The sequence below is a fragment of the Myxine glutinosa genome, chromosome 5 (genome assembly GCF_964187855.1).
Source record: "Myxine glutinosa chromosome 5, kmMyxGlut1.1, whole genome shotgun sequence".
Lineage (NCBI taxonomy): Eukaryota > Metazoa > Chordata > Myxini > Myxiniformes > Myxinidae > Myxine > Myxine glutinosa.
In genome coordinates, this window is record NC_136265.1 from 202,055,418 (window position 1) to 202,074,463 (window position 19,046).

Genomic DNA, 19,046 nt, shown 5'->3' on the forward strand with positions numbered 1-19,046 from the left:
CAATTGCTGTTTAATTATCAAGTTAATACGATGAAAAGTGATGATTTTTCAGATGAAAATAGATGATTTTAGAGGTTTGACCTCGAGTTGACCTTTTCACCACAAAAATAGTTGTTTTCCCAATTCAGCGAAGCACTGTGCAATTGCTGTTTAATTATCAAGTTAATACGATGAAAAGTGATGATTTTTCAGATGAAAATTGATGATTTTAGAGGTTAGAGCTTGAGTTGAGCTTTTGACCACAAAAATAGTTGTTTTCCCAATTCAGCGAAGCACTGTGCAATTGCTGTTTAATCATCAAGTTAATACGATGAAAAGTGACGATTTTTCAGATGAAAATTGATGATTTTAGAGTTTAGAGCTTGAGTTGACCTTTTGACCACAAAAATAGTTGTTTTCCCAATTCAGTGAAGCACTATGCAATTGCTGTTTAATCATCAAGTTAATACGATGAAAAGTGATGATTTTTCAGATGAAAATTGATGATTTTAGAGGTTTGACCTCGAGTTGACCTTTTGACCACAAAAATAGTTGTTTTCCCAATTCATTGAAGCACTGTGCAATTGCTGTTTAATCATGAAGTTAATACGATGAAAATTGATGATTTTTCAGATGAAAATTGATGATTTTAGAGGTTGGAGCTTGAGTTGACCTTTTGACCACAAAAATAGTTGTTTTCCCAATTCAGCGAAGCACTGTGCAATTGCTGTTTAATCATCAAGTTAATACGATGAAAAGTGACGATTTTTCAGATGAAAATTGATGATTTTAGAGTTTAGAGCTTGAGTTGACCTTTTGACCACAAAAATAGTTGTTTTCCCAATTCAGTGAAGCACTATGCAATTGCTGTTTAATCATCAAGTTAATACGATGAAAAGTGATGATTTTTCAGATGAAAATTGATGATTTTAGAGGTTTGACCTCGAGTTGACCTTTTGACCACAAAAATAGTTGTTTTCCCAATTCAGTGAAGCACTGTGCAATTGCTGTTTAATTATCAAGTTAATACGATGAAAACTGACGATTTTTCAGATGAAAATTGATGATTTTAGAGGTTTGACCTCGAGTTGACCTTTTGACCACAAAAATAGTTGTTTTCCCAATTCGGCGAAGCAGTATGCAATTGCTGTTTAATCATCAAGTTAATACGATGAAAAGTGATGATTTTTCAGATGAAAATTGATGATTTTAGAGGTTTGACCTCGAGTTGACCTTTTGACCACAAAAATAGTTGTTTTCCCAATTCAGTGAAGCACTGTGCAATTGCTGTTTAATTATCAAGTTAATACGATGAAAAGTGACGATTTTTCAGATGAAAATTGATGATTTTAGAGGTTTGACCTCGAGTTGACCTTTTGACCACAAAAATAGTTGTTTTCCCAATTCAGTGAAGCACTGTGCAATTGCTGTTTAATTATCAAGTTAATACGATGAAAAGTGACGATTTTTCAGATGAAAATTGATGATTTTAGAGGTTTGACCTCGAGTTGACCTTTTGACCACAAAAACAGTTGTTTTCCCAATTCAGTGAAGCACTGTGCAATTGCTGTTTAATTATCAAGTTAATACGATGAAAAGTGACGATTTTTCAGATGAAAATTGATGATTTTAGAGGTTTGACCTCGAGTTGACCTTTTGACCACAAAAATAGTTGTTTTCCCAATTCGGCGAAGCAGTATGCAATTGCTGTTTAATCATCAAGTTAATACGATGAAAAGTGATGATTTTTCAGATGAAAATTGATGATTTTAGAGGTTTGACCTCGAGTTGACCTTTTGACCACAAAAATAGTTGTTTTCCCAATTCGGCGAAGCAGTATGCAATTGCTGTTTAATCATCAAGTTAATACGATGAAAAGTGATGATTTTTCAGATGAAAATTGATGATTTTAGAGGTTTGACCTCGAGTTGACCTTTTGACCACAAAAATAGTTATTTTCCCAATTCAGTGAAGCACTGTGCAATTGCTGTTTAATCATGAAGTTAATACGATGAAAAGTGATGATTTTTCAGATGAAAATTGATGATTTTAGAGGTTTAACCTCGAGTTTACCTTTTGACCACAAAAATAGTTGTTTTCCCAATTCAGCGAAGCACTGTGCAATTGCTGTTTAATCATCAAGTTAATACGATGAAAAGTGACGATTTTTCAGATGAAAATTGATGATTTTAGAGTTTAGAGCTTGAGTTGACCTTTTGACCACAAAAATAGTTGTTTTCCCAATTCAGTGAAGCACTATGCAATTGCTGTTTAATCACCAAGTTAATACGATGAAAAGTGATGATTTTTCAGATGAAAATTGATGATTTTAGAGGTTTGCCCTCGAGTTGACCTTTTGACCACAAAAATAGTTGTTTTCCCAATTCAGCGAAGCACTATGCAATTGCTGTTTAATTGTCAAGTTAATACGATGAAAATTGATGATTTTAGAGGTTTGCCCTCGAGTTGACCTTTTGACCACAAAAATAGTTGTTTTCCCAATTCAGTGAAGCACTGTGCAATTGCTGTTTAATTATCAAGTTAATACGATGAAAAGTGATGATTTTTCAGATGAAAATTGATGATTTTAGAGGTTTGACCTCGAGTTTACCTTTTGACCACAAAAATAGTTGTTTTCCCAATTCAGCGAAGCACTGTGCAATTGCTGTTTAATCATCAAGTTAATACGATGAAAAGTGATGATTTTTCAGATGAAAATTGATGATTTTAGAGGTTTGACCTCGAGTTTACCTTTTGACCACAAAAATAGTTGTTTTCCCAATTCAGTGAAGCACTGTGCAATTGCTGTTTAATTATCAAGTTAATACGATGAAAAGTGATGATTTTTCAGATGAAAATTGATGATTTTAGAGGTTTGACCTCGAGTTTACCTTTTGACCACAAAAATAGTTGTTTTCCCAATTCAGCGAAGCACTGTGCAATTGCTGTTTAATCATCAAGTTAATACGATGAAAAGTGATGATTTTTCAGATGAAAATTGATGATTTTAGAGGTTAGAGCTTGAGTTGACCTTTTGACCACAAAAATAGTTGTTTTCCCAATTCAGCGAAGCAGTATGCAATTGCTGTTTAATCATCAAGTTAATACGATGAAAAGTGATGATTTTTTCAGATGAAAATTGATGATTTTAGAGGTTTGACCTCGAGTTGACCTTTTCACCACAAAAATAATTGTTTTCCCAATTCAGCGAAGCAGTATGCAATTGCTGTTTAATTATCAAGTTAATACGATGAAAAGTGATGATTTTAGAGGTTTAACCTCGAGTTGACCTTTTGACCACAAAAATAGTTGTTTTCCCAATTCAGCGAAGCTGGATGCAATTGCTGTTTAATTATCAAGTTAATACGATGAAAAGTGATGATTTTTCAGATGAAAATTGATGATTTTAGAGGTTAGAGCTTGAGTTGACCTTTTGACCACAAAAATAGTTGTTTTCCCAATTCAGCGAAGCAGTATGCAATTACTGTTTAATTATCAAGTTAATACGATGAAAAGTGATGATTTTAGAGGTTCAACCTCGAGTTGACCTTTTGACCACAAAAATAGTTGTTTTCCCAATTCAGCGAAGCAGTATGCAATTGCTGTTTAACTATCAAGTTAATACGATGAAAAGTGATGATTTTTCAGATGAAAATTGATGATTTTAGAGGTTTGACCTCGAGTTGACCTTTTCACCACAAAAATAATTGTTTTCCCAATTCAGCGAAGCAGTATGCAATTGCTGTTTAATTATCAAGTTAATACGATGAAAAGTGATGATTTTTCAGATGAAAATAGATGATTTTAGAGGTTTGACCTCGAGTTGACCTTTTCACCACAAAAATAGTTGTTTTCCCAATTCAGCGAAGCACTGTGCAATTGCTGTTTAATTATCAAGTTAATACGATGAAAAGTGATGATTTTTCAGATGAAAATTGATGATTTTAGAGGTTAGAGCTTGAGTTGAGCTTTTGACCACAAAAATAGTTGTTTTCCCAATTCAGCGAAGCACTGTGCAATTGCTGTTTAATCATCAAGTTAATACGATGAAAAGTGACGATTTTTCAGATGAAAATTGATGATTTTAGAGTTTAGAGCTTGAGTTGACCTTTTGACCACAAAAATAGTTGTTTTCCCAATTCAGTGAAGCACTATGCAATTGCTGTTTAATCATCAAGTTAATACGATGAAAAGTGATGATTTTTCAGATGAAAATTGATGATTTTAGAGGTTTGACCTCGAGTTGACCTTTTGACCACAAAAATAGTTGTTTTCCCAATTCATTGAAGCACTGTGCAATTGCTGTTTAATCATGAAGTTAATACGATGAAAATTGATGATTTTTCAGATGAAAATTGATGATTTTAGAGGTTGGAGCTTGAGTTGACCTTTTGACCACAAAAATAGTTGTTTTCCCAATTCAGCGAAGCACTGTGCAATTGCTGTTTAATCATCAAGTTAATACGATGAAAAGTGACGATTTTTCAGATGAAAATTGATGATTTTAGAGTTTAGAGCTTGAGTTGACCTTTTGACCACAAAAATAGTTGTTTTCCCAATTCAGTGAAGCACTATGCAATTGCTGTTTAATCATCAAGTTAATACGATGAAAAGTGATGATTTTTCAGATGAAAATTGATGATTTTAGAGGTTTGACCTCGAGTTGACCTTTTGACCACAAAAATAGTTGTTTTCCCAATTCAGTGAAGCACTGTGCAATTGCTGTTTAATTATCAAGTTAATACGATGAAAACTGACGATTTTTCAGATGAAAATTGATGATTTTAGAGGTTTGACCTCGAGTTGACCTTTTGACCACAAAAATAGTTGTTTTCCCAATTCGGCGAAGCAGTATGCAATTGCTGTTTAATCATCAAGTTAATACGATGAAAAGTGATGATTTTTCAGATGAAAATTGATGATTTTAGAGGTTTGACCTCGAGTTGACCTTTTGACCACAAAAATAGTTGTTTTCCCAATTCAGTGAAGCACTGTGCAATTGCTGTTTAATTATCAAGTTAATACGATGAAAAGTGACGATTTTTCAGATGAAAATTGATGATTTTAGAGGTTTGACCTCGAGTTGACCTTTTGACCACAAAAATAGTTGTTTTCCCAATTCAGTGAAGCACTGTGCAATTGCTGTTTAATTATCAAGTTAATACGATGAAAAGTGACGATTTTTCAGATGAAAATTGATGATTTTAGAGGTTTGACCTCGAGTTGACCTTTTGACCACAAAAACAGTTGTTTTCCCAATTCAGTGAAGCACTGTGCAATTGCTGTTTAATTATCAAGTTAATACGATGAAAAGTGACGATTTTTCAGATGAAAATTGATGATTTTAGAGGTTTGACCTCGAGTTGACCTTTTGACCACAAAAATAGTTGTTTTCCCAATTCGGCGAAGCAGTATGCAATTGCTGTTTAATCATCAAGTTAATACGATGAAAAGTGATGATTTTTCAGATGAAAATTGATGATTTTAGAGGTTTGACCTCGAGTTGACCTTTTGACCACAAAAATAGTTGTTTTCCCAATTCGGCGAAGCAGTATGCAATTGCTGTTTAATCATCAAGTTAATACGATGAAAAGTGATGATTTTTCAGATGAAAATTGATGATTTTAGAGGTTTGACCTCGAGTTGACCTTTTGACCACAAAAATAGTTATTTTCCCAATTCAGTGAAGCACTGTGCAATTGCTGTTTAATCATGAAGTTAATACGATGAAAAGTGATGATTTTTCAGATGAAAATTGATGATTTTAGAGGTTTAACCTCGAGTTTACCTTTTGACCACAAAAATAGTTGTTTTCCCAATTCAGCGAAGCACTGTGCAATTGCTGTTTAATCATCAAGTTAATACGATGAAAAGTGACGATTTTTCAGATGAAAATTGATGATTTTAGAGTTTAGAGCTTGAGTTGACCTTTTGACCACAAAAATAGTTGTTTTCCCAATTCAGTGAAGCACTATGCAATTGCTGTTTAATCACCAAGTTAATACGATGAAAAGTGATGATTTTTCAGATGAAAATTGATGATTTTAGAGGTTTGCCCTCGAGTTGACCTTTTGACCACAAAAATAGTTGTTTTCCCAATTCAGCGAAGCACTATGCAATTGCTGTTTAATTGTCAAGTTAATACGATGAAAATTGATGATTTTAGAGGTTTGCCCTCGAGTTGACCTTTTGACCACAAAAATAGTTGTTTTCCCAATTCAGTGAAGCACTGTGCAATTGCTGTTTAATTATCAAGTTAATACGATGAAAAGTGATGATTTTTCAGATGAAAATTGATGATTTTAGAGGTTTGACCTCGAGTTTACCTTTTGACCACAAAAATAGTTGTTTTCCCAATTCAGCGAAGCACTGTGCAATTGCTGTTTAATCATCAAGTTAATACGATGAAAAGTGATGATTTTTCAGATGAAAATTGATGATTTTAGAGGTTTGACCTCGAGTTTACCTTTTGACCACAAAAATAGTTGTTTTCCCAATTCAGTGAAGCACTGTGCAATTGCTGTTTAATTATCAAGTTAATACGATGAAAAGTGATGATTTTTCAGATGAAAATTGATGATTTTAGAGGTTTGACCTCGAGTTTACCTTTTGACCACAAAAATAGTTGTTTTCCCAATTCAGCGAAGCACTGTGCAATTGCTGTTTAATCATCAAGTTAATACGATGAAAAGTGATGATTTTTCAGATGAAAATTGATGATTTTAGAGGTTAGAGCTTGAGTTGACCTTTTGACCACAAAAATAGTTGTTTTCCCAATTCAGCGAAGCAGTATGCAATTGCTGTTTAATCATCAAGTTAATACGATGAAAAGTGATGATTTTTTCAGATGAAAATTGATGATTTTAGAGGTTTGACCTCGAGTTGACCTTTTCACCACAAAAATAATTGTTTTCCCAATTCAGCGAAGCAGTATGCAATTGCTGTTTAATTATCAAGTTAATACGATGAAAAGTGATGATTTTAGAGGTTTAACCTCGAGTTGACCTTTTGACCACAAAAATAGTTGTTTTCCCAATTCAGCGAAGCTGGATGCAATTGCTGTTTAATTATCAAGTTAATACGATGAAAAGTGATGATTTTTCAGATGAAAATTGATGATTTTAGAGGTTAGAGCTTGAGTTGACCTTTTGACCACAAAAATAGTTGTTTTCCCAATTCAGCGAAGCAGTATGCAATTACTGTTTAATTATCAAGTTAATACGATGAAAAGTGATGATTTTAGAGGTTCAACCTCGAGTTGACCTTTTGACCACAAAAATAGTTGTTTTCCCAATTCAGCGAAGCAGTATGCAATTGCTGTTTAACTATCAAGTTAATACGATGAAAAGTGATGATTTTTCAGATGAAAATTGATGATTTTAGAGGTTTGACCTCGAGTTGACCTTTTCACCACAAAAATAATTGTTTTCCCAATTCAGCGAAGCAGTATGCAATTGCTGTTTAATTATCAAGTTAATACGATGAAAAGTGATGATTTTTCAGATGAAAATAGATGATTTTAGAGGTTTGACCTCGAGTTGACCTTTTCACCACAAAAATAGTTGTTTTCCCAATTCAGCGAAGCACTGTGCAATTGCTGTTTAATTATCAAGTTAATACGATGAAAAGTGATGATTTTTCAGATGAAAATTGATGATTTTAGAGGTTAGAGCTTGAGTTGAGCTTTTGACCACAAAAATAGTTGTTTTCCCAATTCAGCGAAGCACTGTGCAATTGCTGTTTAATCATCAAGTTAATACGATGAAAAGTGACGATTTTTCAGATGAAAATTGATGATTTTAGAGTTTAGAGCTTGAGTTGACCTTTTGACCACAAAAATAGTTGTTTTCCCAATTCAGTGAAGCACTATGCAATTGCTGTTTAATCATCAAGTTAATACGATGAAAAGTGATGATTTTTCAGATGAAAATTGATGATTTTAGAGGTTTGACCTCGAGTTGACCTTTTGACCACAAAAATAGTTGTTTTCCCAATTCATTGAAGCACTGTGCAATTGCTGTTTAATCATGAAGTTAATACGATGAAAATTGATGATTTTTCAGATGAAAATTGATGATTTTAGAGGTTGGAGCTTGAGTTGACCTTTTGACCACAAAAATAGTTGTTTTCCCAATTCAGCGAAGCACTGTGCAATTGCTGTTTAATCATCAAGTTAATACGATGAAAAGTGACGATTTTTCAGATGAAAATTGATGATTTTAGAGTTTAGAGCTTGAGTTGACCTTTTGACCACAAAAATAGTTGTTTTCCCAATTCAGTGAAGCACTATGCAATTGCTGTTTAATCATCAAGTTAATACGATGAAAAGTGATGATTTTTCAGATGAAAATTGATGATTTTAGAGGTTTGACCTCGAGTTGACCTTTTGACCACAAAAATAGTTGTTTTCCCAATTCAGCGAAGCACTATGCAATTGCTGTTTAATCATCAAGTTAATACGATGAAAAGTGATGATTTTTTAGATGAAAATTGATGATTTTAGAGGTTTGCCCTCGAGTTGACCTTTTGACCACAAAAATAGTTGTTTTCCCAATTCAGCGAAGCAGTATGCAATTGCTGTTTAATCATCAAGTTAATACGATGAAAAGTGATGATTTTTCAGATGAAAATTGATGATTTTAGAGGTTTGCCCTCGAGTTGACCTTTTGACCACAAAAATAGTTGTTTTCCCAATTCAGCGAAGCACTATGCAATTGCTGTTTAATTGTCAAGTTAATACGATGAAAATTGATGATTTTAGAGGTTTGCCCTCGAGTTGACCTTTTGACCACAAAAATAGTTGTTTTCCCAATTCAGTGAAGCACTGTGCAATTGCTGTTTAATTATCAAGTTAATACGATGAAAATTGATGATTTTAGAGGTTTGACCTCGAGTTGACCTTTTGACCACAAAAATAGTTGTTTTCCCAATTCAGTGAAGCACTGTGCAATTGCTGTTTAATCATCAAGTTAATACGATGAAAAGTGATGATTTTTCAGATGAAAATTGATGATTTTAGAGGTTTGACCTCGAGTTTACCTTTTGACCACAAAAATAGTTGTTTTCCCAATTCAGCGAAGCACTATGCAATTGTTGTTTAATTATCAAGTTAATACGATGAAAATTGATGATTTTTCAGATGAAAATTGATGATTTTAGAAGTTTGACCTCGAGTTTACCTTTGACATTTTGACTTCAAAAATAGCTGGTTTCCCAATTCATTGACTCTATAGGCAAATCCTGTTCAATTTTCAAGTCAATTGTATGAAAAATGATGATGTTAGAAATTCGACCTCAACATGTCCCTTGACCTTTGACCTCAATATCAATAGGCTTCTCAATTGTGACTACCTTTACAACGTGTTTAAGTTTCATGACGATCGGTTTAGAATTGTGACCTGTAGGCGATGACAAACAGACAGAGGACAGACAGAGGGGTGAAAACAATGTCGGTCCACTTTCGGTGGGCGGAGGTAATAAAGCTTATTTAAGTTTTACTCAGGGTTTTGTACGATGACGGTTACAAGATGAAGACATAGCAGTGCTTAGGAGTTGCAAATACACACTGGACAGATAATGACAGTGTTTCTCTGGCTTGCAGACATTGTCCCAAACAGATGCAATACACCAGCTTGTTGGAGACACCTGCAAATATCCACGCACGCAAACAGACGCAAGAAGCAAGCGAGGTAACTGGTTAACCATTGCTCATCTGTTTGTAACTTCATCGATCTTCATTGCATATTTTGTAGTTACGTATTTGTAATGATAAATGAACTATGTCCGTTAACTTTCTGATTGTCTGATTTTTATTTTCATTGATGTCTGATGTCAATGGCTTAAAATGCTCAATTCATTAAAATGCTCAACTATTTCCCTGAATTTAATGTTTGTTCCCAAGAGGCTGGGCAGGTGGTCTGCCAATCACCTTAATGGACACATCATGAAATCTAACCATGGGCACAACCATCATTTGTGTAAGGGGAGCGAAAGGGCGTTTTTAGCCTCATCACTCAATGGTGAAAAATTACTTAGAAAACTAGAACGGCACTCAGTAGAGAGCATACCTCCGCCAGGTGAATAGTTTACGTTTTGTATCCCAGAGTAGACCAGAAAATCACAATACAGAATCACATTTAATCAAAATCATCCGTCCACAACTTTTTGAGATATTGTGCTATGTATCGTTTTTGTCCCTATCTCCCAATGGTGAAGAATCACTTTAAAATTCTAGTAGCCGGATCCGAATCCGGATCTTCACCAAATCTAATAAATTGCTCCTTGTCACACACACAACCTGTCCACCAAATTTCGTCTGAATTATTCCATAACTTTTTGGGATATCATGCTATTGTTGTGATATCGTGATATCGGCGTGATATGAGATGTCGTGATATCGGTTTTAGCCATATCTCCCAATGGTGAAAAATTACTTTTTAAATTCTAGTAGTTCGATCCGGATCCAGATGTTCACCAAAATCTAGTCATTTTGTCCTTTTCACACATGCAACCTTTCCACCAAATTTCATTAGAATCCGCCCACAACTTTTTGAGATATCCTGTTCACAGACAAACAAACAAAGAGACAGAGGTGAAAACCTTTGGTGGCGGAGGCAACTAGAACGGCACTCGGTAGAGAGCATACCTCCTCCAGGTTTAACAGCTTATGTTTTGTCGAAAATTATTGGATCCAGATCCTGATCTTCACCAAAATGGAAATTAGTATTTCTTGTCATACACCCAGAGGTGTATGCTGCATTTATGGGAGCGAGACATGGGTAATGAACATAGAGCAGCAACGAAGGCTGGAAAGGGTGGAAATGCGAATGGTTCGATGGATGTGCGGAGTATCGTTGAGAGAGAGGACGACAAATGATGAATTGCGAAAGATGATGAGAATAGAGCCTGTGATTGATGCTGTGAAGAGGAACAGGTTGAGATGGTTTGGTCATGTGTTGAGGAAGGATGAAAGTGACTGGTTGAGAAGAGCGATGGAAATGAATGTAGAAGGAAGAAGAGGACGGGGAAGACCGAGAAAGACTTGGCTAAAGATGGTGGAAGAAGAAATGCGGGCAAGGGGGTTAACAAGGAGAGATGCAGAAAATAGGGCAAAATGGAGAAGATTGTCATGGGGACCGCAAGGCTAACCCCCGCTCTAGCAGGGAAAATGGCCTTTAAAATGCATGTTGTTGTTGTTTTTTGTTGTCAAACACCCAACCTGCCCACCAAGTTTCGTCCAAATCCATCGCAAACTTTTTGAGATATCTTGTTCACAAACAAACAAACGAGGGTGGTTAGAGAGGGGAGGAGGGGGAGGGGAGAAGGAGGTAGGTGGAGGGGAGAGGGTAGAGTGGGGGGAGAAGGTAAAGGGAGGGGGAGAAGGAGGAGGGTGAGGGGAATGAAAGGCAGCACCATAAAATATGCTATCTGAGGATTTGGCAAACTTAAAAACAGGTGCAAAATAACAAAATCATTAATCAAGGATAAAGTTAATTATAAATGTGTAACTGTCTCCGGGCGTCTCCAGACATCCCGTTCAAACAGAATAACAAACTACCCGTCGTTTTCAAGCAGCACGTCCCACTTTAAAGGGGATTAGAAAATGGGCTTTTCTTTAAGGATGCAACTCGACAGCCGACCTACAGCTGGCACCACGGCTCCCACCTGTTCCAAGGCAAGGCATTTTTGAGCAGGCCGAAAAAGCATAAGACCCCTGCAATGGAGAGCGAACTGACCAAGGATAAAGCATGTTTTTGTTTTCATTAATAAGGTGTTAATTATCTTGAAAAAGGGTGTTTTAACACAACCAAACATCCAGTTTTCTTTCCTGCACTCTGTTGGAGTTCCCTTAGTATGTATGCAAAGTATTGGGCCACTAGGTTTCATGGTTTTGGAGTTATGGAGGAGACGCACACACACACACACACACACACACTGCCTTTTATTATTATAGATGGCCAGCACAATGTAAGAAGAAGTAGTAATTCCAAAAAAGGAAACCAATTTAGAAATAATTGGTGGTGTTTGTCATTTTTTTATAGATCAAATATCGGAACAAGTACCGGAGTGAAATCCACCCTGACCAGGCAGGAAAGCAGCTGAAAGATTCAGAGGTATCATATTACTGAACACCTGGTCTCCAGCATGCCTTGTTTTAACATCACCTTCTACCTGTGAATAATGCCATGTTGGAATACTTACCGTGACATAATTATGCATTTTGATTTGGAGCTATGCCTGGATTTACCCCTTGAACATCCTTGTCTTGGCCATTCAACTAGCCATGCTAAACACTCAATGGGCTCATGTGGACAGAGAACACCGAGTAACGGAACCGAGCAGAGACAAATATTGGATATTGATGTAACAACTAGACCTTCTGGAAAATCTTCCACCTGCTGTGGTCAGCCATTTTGTCAGACTGAATTTAACACAAAACGGTTTAATCCCCACCCGCCCCACCCCTTCTCTAGCCCACATACCTTACCGACTCGAAACTCTCCAAATACCTGACGAAAGCTACTTTTTAAAGCAACAATGAAGTCTAACAAACTTCTTTTGAATTGTATCATGCATATTGTACATGGTAACAATATAATTATTGCTGGGCTGACAGGATAGCTCAAAGATAGGTTATTGATCTTTGAACTGTCTAGTCTGGGTTGCATTACTGGGCCGACTATAAACAGTCATCCTAGTGGTTCACAGGCAGGGAGATCTATCAACGACTTCCTCCGTAGTGTGTCCTCGCTGTCCGCGAGCATTCGCTGGTTTATGTTACGGATCCCACGGTGAATTTTGAAAAAAAGCAGGCCATTTTGTGCCAATCCACAGGGGCCAAATACAGCCATGCCTCAGTAATGATGGCACCAGCAGACCGAGTTCATGATTGAATCCCAGTTATGTTATTTACATCGGATTGAATAATCATTTGATTGCTTGCTGTGTTCTGTGTGTTTTTAGTCTCATGGAGACATTCACAGTTTTCCGGCCACTGACACTCCGGCATATCGCTGTGCCCATAATGCCCAGAAACTTGCAAGCCAGGTATATTTAATTGTACTATTTACCCTGTAAAATCTCCCCATCATCTGTAACCACCTTATATAATCTGACTCATTCCTTTCGCAAAAACTCGTGTTAACCTTCAAAATGCAGTTCGTTTTGCTATTATTGGCACCATTTTGTTGTTGTTGCGTTTCGCATTTATTTACAGCTAGTGACACAGTTCCCAGGCCCGGCCCTTTGTGGGAGGAGCTTCCCTCTGGCCCAGAGCCCAGCCTACGCACACTGTAAACTACAACTTCAACAGCTGGAGGTATGTCTCCGTCATCGACTTCAATATACTTACCCCGCGCATGCGAAGCGAAAAGCTAGGTTAAGTAATCGGTTCACTTTGTCTGTGTGTCTGTCCACAAACCTCAGTTTATGATCAAGGAACAACTTAATTTCAATTGAATGTTATACAGCACATGCACAGAGACAAGTGAGATAATATTTTACTCTGTCTGCCTGTCTGGCAGTTAAACAAAATAAAAAATCATTCCAAACAGGAAAATTAATTTTTAAGGATGTTATAAAGGACACAAACAACACAACTAATTTATCGTGTTAAACGAGGAGGTGTAAAAGACGCTGCGTCAACGGCAGTAAACTCCTGGAATTTTTTTTTCTACAAGCTTTCAAATCTTCATTTTATTTCAATTGGATTATATACTTGAACAATGTACAACACAAATCACCTTTCTGAGACTTTCAAAACCCTTCCGTTTAGCAGTACATGGACAAAATATTACTGCATTTTACCCAACCTGACCAATCAAATTTTCCGCTCGTAGATCCTGGCCATGTCCGTGTTTCTCAAGGCAGCACGGAGTAATGTGTTCTATGCTATAATTTCTGGAGTTGTAGCTGTTGGTTGTTGGCACTAATGTAGGGCCCTCTAAAGATCATGATTCAGAACAGGAGTGAAAATTTGGCACCAGACAAAAATTAGAAACACTTTGAACTTGGCCAGGTACCCTTGTCAACACCTCACTCCTCCGCATACCTAATAAACAAATGATTCCTAACAGCAAAAATAAACAGATGGTTTGTGACGTAATGGTAAACCGAGTGTCGTTAGGGCCAAAAAGTTCCGGGGTGCTGGGGAATGGGAGGGGGGGGGGGGGGAAGGGGTTGGGTGGGGTGGAGTGGGATGGCGGAGGAGTTCGGGTCAAAAACTATATATAGCATGATATCTCAAAAAGTTATGGACGGATTCGGACAAAACTTGGTGGGCATGTTGGTAGTGTGATAAGGACTAGTTTATTCGAGTTAGGTGAAGATCCAGATGAGGATACGAGAATTTACTCTTTGTTTAAATGATTCTTCACAATTGAGAGATGGGGCTAAAATGATATATGGCACGCAGTATTTCAAAAAGGTCTGGATGGGTTATGACAAAACTATGTGGATGAGTTGGATTGGTGACAAGAACAAGCCGATTAGATTTTGGTTCAGGTCCGAATCCAGATCGGGCCTATCAGTGGGATACAAAACGTAAACTGTTCAGCTCGGCCGTATGCTCTCGCATGTTCTCTACCGAGTGTCGGTTTAGTTTTCATGTAATATCTACGTATTTCTAAAAGTAAAATGTCGATGTAAGTAATCAAATTGTTTATCTTCAACTGCTTTTATTCCTGCAGACACGGTACCGACAACCGGCGATGAAGCTACCTGTCACGGCGGTAACAGATACCCCAGAACTGCAGCAAGTACGGAAGAACGCGCAACTGTCCGAGGTATCGGTACCACCTTAACCTCAATATCCGTACAACCACACTTATCGGTCCTGCTAACACGAATACATCTTCAATCAACCCCTGAATTACTGAAAATATTAGCATTGTCGATTATGTAATAGTAACATGAAATAATAAGATAAAGATTAGAAGTCATCATTTAAATTGAGGTTATTGAGGTTAAAAAAAACAATTTGAACAGCTTGAGGAACTCTGCTTGGCAGGTGACATCTGCATGATGTCACAGTCCTTACACAGGGCGCAGGACACTGTAAATAGGCTACGGCAGCACGTGGTGCAAGTGGGGCTGAAAATACACGTCGCCAAAACAGAAAGCATAAACATAAACTACCGGTCAAAAGTTTTAGAACACCTCATTTTTTACAGTTTTTATTGAAATTTACGCAATTTAATGTCTCAATGTACTCTGAAATTAGGCATAGAACAAATAAACAATTGGAGATAAAAAAAGAATCAGAGAATCATTTTGTTTAACAAAACTTAATTTAAATTTTTGACTCGGCAAAGTAGCCACCTTTTGCAGGTATAACCGCCGAACACACTCGTGGCATTCTTTCTACAATGGAAATCAAATATTGTTCGGGAAGTTCTTCCCAACACTGTTGCAGAAGTTCCCACAAATGTGTTGCGCTTGTAGGTTGCTTTGTTTTCATCCTTCTGTCCAGTTCATCCCAAACCAGCTCGATGGGGTTTAAGTCTGGAGACTGTGCTGGCGATTCCATGATTTGAAGCCGACCGTCTTGTTCTTTTCCACGAAGGTAGTTTTCACATAGCCTGGAGGTGTGTTCAGGGTCATTACCTTGCTGTAGGATGAACCACTGACCAACTAGGCGTATACCAGAAGGTATTGCATGGTGCTGCAAAATGCTGTGGTAGCCCTTTTGGTTCAGGGTGCCAGTCACTCTGTGCAAGTCGCCGACTCTGGATCCAGCAAAAGAGCCCCAGACCATCATGCTTCCTCCTCCATGTTTGACAGTTTGTGTCACAAACTGAGGAACCATCCTTTCGCCAACTCGACGGCGTACAAAAACCCTGCGTGATGAACCAAAGATTTCAAATTTTGATTCATCGGTCCATAAGACCTTCTTCCAGTCTTCAGTAGTCCACTGGCGGTGCTTCATGGCCCAGAAAAGCCTCTTTTTCTTATTTTGCCATCTTTTTGCCATTTTGTCATTTGCCAAAGCAATGGCTTTCTTACTGCCACTCAACCTGTCAAACCTGCTGCTCGAAGTCTTCTCTTCACAGTTGAAACTGAGACTTGCTTACTTCGACCAGTGTTAAGCTGTGCTTGAAGCTGTTGTCCTGTGAGCCGCCTATCACGCAAGCTGTTGACTCTCAGATACTTGTCTTCTGATTCTGTTGTGGCTTTGGGTCTGCCAGATCTCTTCCTGTCAGAGTTTCCTCCATTTTCCAATGTACTACTTCCTGCAGTGCAATATTGTCCAAATAATGCTTCAGAGAGTGTAATAACAGTCTTTTTTTTTTTTTTTTTTTTTTTTGTATACAAGATCGAGGCTCGTGAAAGAGCGAAACAGTCTGTTCCAATACTGCTTTTATACAGACAGGGGGTTTGTAATCAAGTAATCAGCAGAGGTTGGGACACCTGTAGGAATTGTTTGCATCAACTTTCAAGGCTTAACTTACTTACATTGCTGCAGAACAGCTGTAAGTTGTTAACCCATTACTTGTTCCCTGAAAAAGGCCTTTTTTTTTACAATATAACTGTGCAATTTACATTATTTTCCCGTTTTTGCAAACCTAAACTTTTTTTTAACCTCGGAGCAGTTTACTGCTTACCTTTGTACCATTTCAGGTTATTCACTGGACATTAAACTGTGTAAATTTCAACAAAAACTGGAAAAATTGACGTGTTCTAAAAGTTTTGACCGGTAGTGTACATGTCACACACACTGACAACAACATCATCATGTGTGACACTTCATCAATATGGAATGTTTGAAATGATGGATTCCACCCCAGAATGCTCGGTGCACATGCGCAGAAACACATAGAAATGGCGGTCATCGGGGCATGTTAACGTACGTGTGAGACAAGGAATGTTAACTAAAATGGCCCACAAAGCTTCTAACAGAAGCCAAAAATCTTGGAAAAGTACTTGAGAGAGAGCCTCTGCACAACTAAATAGTTGGAGAACTTTCTCAGCTTGCCACAAGCGTTGAGATATTACAGCTGCACGTACTGAAAAAACTCGCGACGATGTGCAAGGCCCAAACTGTGGATGGGTGCGTTCTACCCAAACCCTCGACTATCGCTAACAGTGAATGGACTGAACCGTACGGGAGTGCCTCGTGTGAACATGGCAGGCATGGTGATTTATTTATGTCTGCAATTGGAATTGGAAAGACGATGCTGTGTGCCATCACCAAAAAGGTAATGGTTACCAACTCTTTGACATCTTCGCGTCGTGAAAATACACAAAGTTTGCATCAGCTGTTTTTACATGAGAGCAAGATGTACCAGGCAGACCTCCCTGAGGAAGACACCGTATCTGGTTTGGGTGTTTCTTAACAGTGATGGGAAGGTCATACCTGGGGCTTGTGAATGCACAGGGTAAAATTAAAATAAATTTACTATTAATATTTAAATTTATGATATTTACTATTAATCAGGTTGGGGCGGGAAGGAGGGAGAGGGTGGTGGGAGCTGTGAGGATTATTACAAATATATTGTTTGTTTGGTTCTGGCCTGACAAAATAAATTGTACTAGATTTTTGCATCTATTGCTAAAAGGAAAAGTGTGTTTGTGTGTGTGAGAGAGATATATACTGCTTGCTCGTATTAACAGGAAATGGTAGGAACTTTACTCCTCTTATCCACGGATATTTCTCCTATTTCCTGTATTTTTCTGAGTCCGATTTACATCCAGGAACACAACATTTATGGTTAACCATTTCAAAATTGTCACTCTTTAGTCTACATCCTGGAAAGTATGTTATAAAGAATATTTGACTTTCAGATTTTGTGGTAGCAATGGCAGGTTAAAAGTGCTTCGGATCGCAGAACCGAGTCACTGAAAACATACACAGCGCATGCGCGAAAGGTCTCGTTTAGCATTCACACGCCATTTTGAAAGTCTCGTATTAGAGAGTTTACATATCTGGGATCCATAGTTACCATAACATGAGAGGAAGATGCAGATTTAGTACAACGGATACAAAAGGTAATGGGTGCACATTCACGAGACTCAAACGAAATTTGGAAATTAAATTAAGTATGACACCAAAACTAAGCTGAATATCTTTTACAGCAACGTGAAGTCAGTCCTTCCAATTGGATGTGAATCTTGGAACATCACCAAAGAAATAGCATCCAAACTGGAGTCTTTCATCTACATCAGCCATAAATCAATCTTGAGAATCTCCTGTCCTGACAAAGCTAGTAAGAAAGAGGTTTAAAGGTTGACAGGAAGGAAAAACATAATATAAGAGATCAAAATTAGGAGGTAGAGATGGATTGGTCATGCGTTGCGCACAGAGGATCCAGATATACCGAAAAGTGCAATATGCTGGGCAAGTGATGGGAAGACATGGTTTGGATGACCAAGATAGACCGGTCGACTGGTACTGTTGAGAAGGAAAAGAAAGGAATGAAGGTCACCTGGAATAAAATTGTGGGCCCAAGACCGACGAAAGTAGCAAAAGTTCATAAGAAGCTCCATTTGCCAGACAGCATGATTGGATCATAAGCGACAAGTTGCTTTAAAACGCAAGTTTTTGAGAAACATGTTGAAATTAAAATGGTATGATTTTATAAGAATATAGAACAGCCCTCAGTAGAGAGCATACCTCCACCTGGTTGGCCATATCACTCAATGGTGAAGGATTCACTTAAAAAATTATACTAGCCGGATCCGGATCCGGATCTTCACCAAAATTGAATCGATTCTTCCTTGTCAGACACCCAACCGGTCCATGAAGTTTCGTCCAAATCCGTCCACAACTTTTTAAGATATTCTGCTATGTATCGTTTTTGGCCCGATCTCCCAATGGTGAAGAATCACTTTAAAATTCCAGTAGCCGGATCCGGATCCGGATCTTCACCAAAATCTAATAATTTCATCTTTGTCACATTCGCTACATCTCTGCCAAATTTCGTCCGAATCCGTCCACAAATTTTTGAGATATTTTGTTCATAAACGGACAGACAAACAAACAAACAAACAGACAGACAGACAGGGGTGAAAACATAATCTCCATCCTCCTTTGGTTATGAGGAGGTAATGAGGATATCAAAAAAGACTTG

The 19,046-nt window shown here is 37.5% G+C and overlaps 1 protein-coding gene across 1 annotated transcript in view; it reads left to right on the forward strand.

The window, feature by feature from the left end:
* LOC137426507 (nebulin-related-anchoring protein) overlaps positions 1-19,046 on the forward strand; it is a 57,557-nt gene that overhangs the window by 16,249 nt on the left and 22,262 nt on the right. Inside the window, exons 3-7 of the mRNA XM_068115094.2 lie at positions 9,581-9,668; positions 12,021-12,092; positions 12,943-13,026; positions 13,196-13,297; positions 14,667-14,762. Of these exons, the coding sequence (XP_067971195.1) occupies positions 9,581-9,668; positions 12,021-12,092; positions 12,943-13,026; positions 13,196-13,297; positions 14,667-14,762 (442 nt within the window). The remainder of the gene's footprint in view (positions 1-9,580; positions 9,669-12,020; positions 12,093-12,942; positions 13,027-13,195; positions 13,298-14,666; positions 14,763-19,046) is intronic.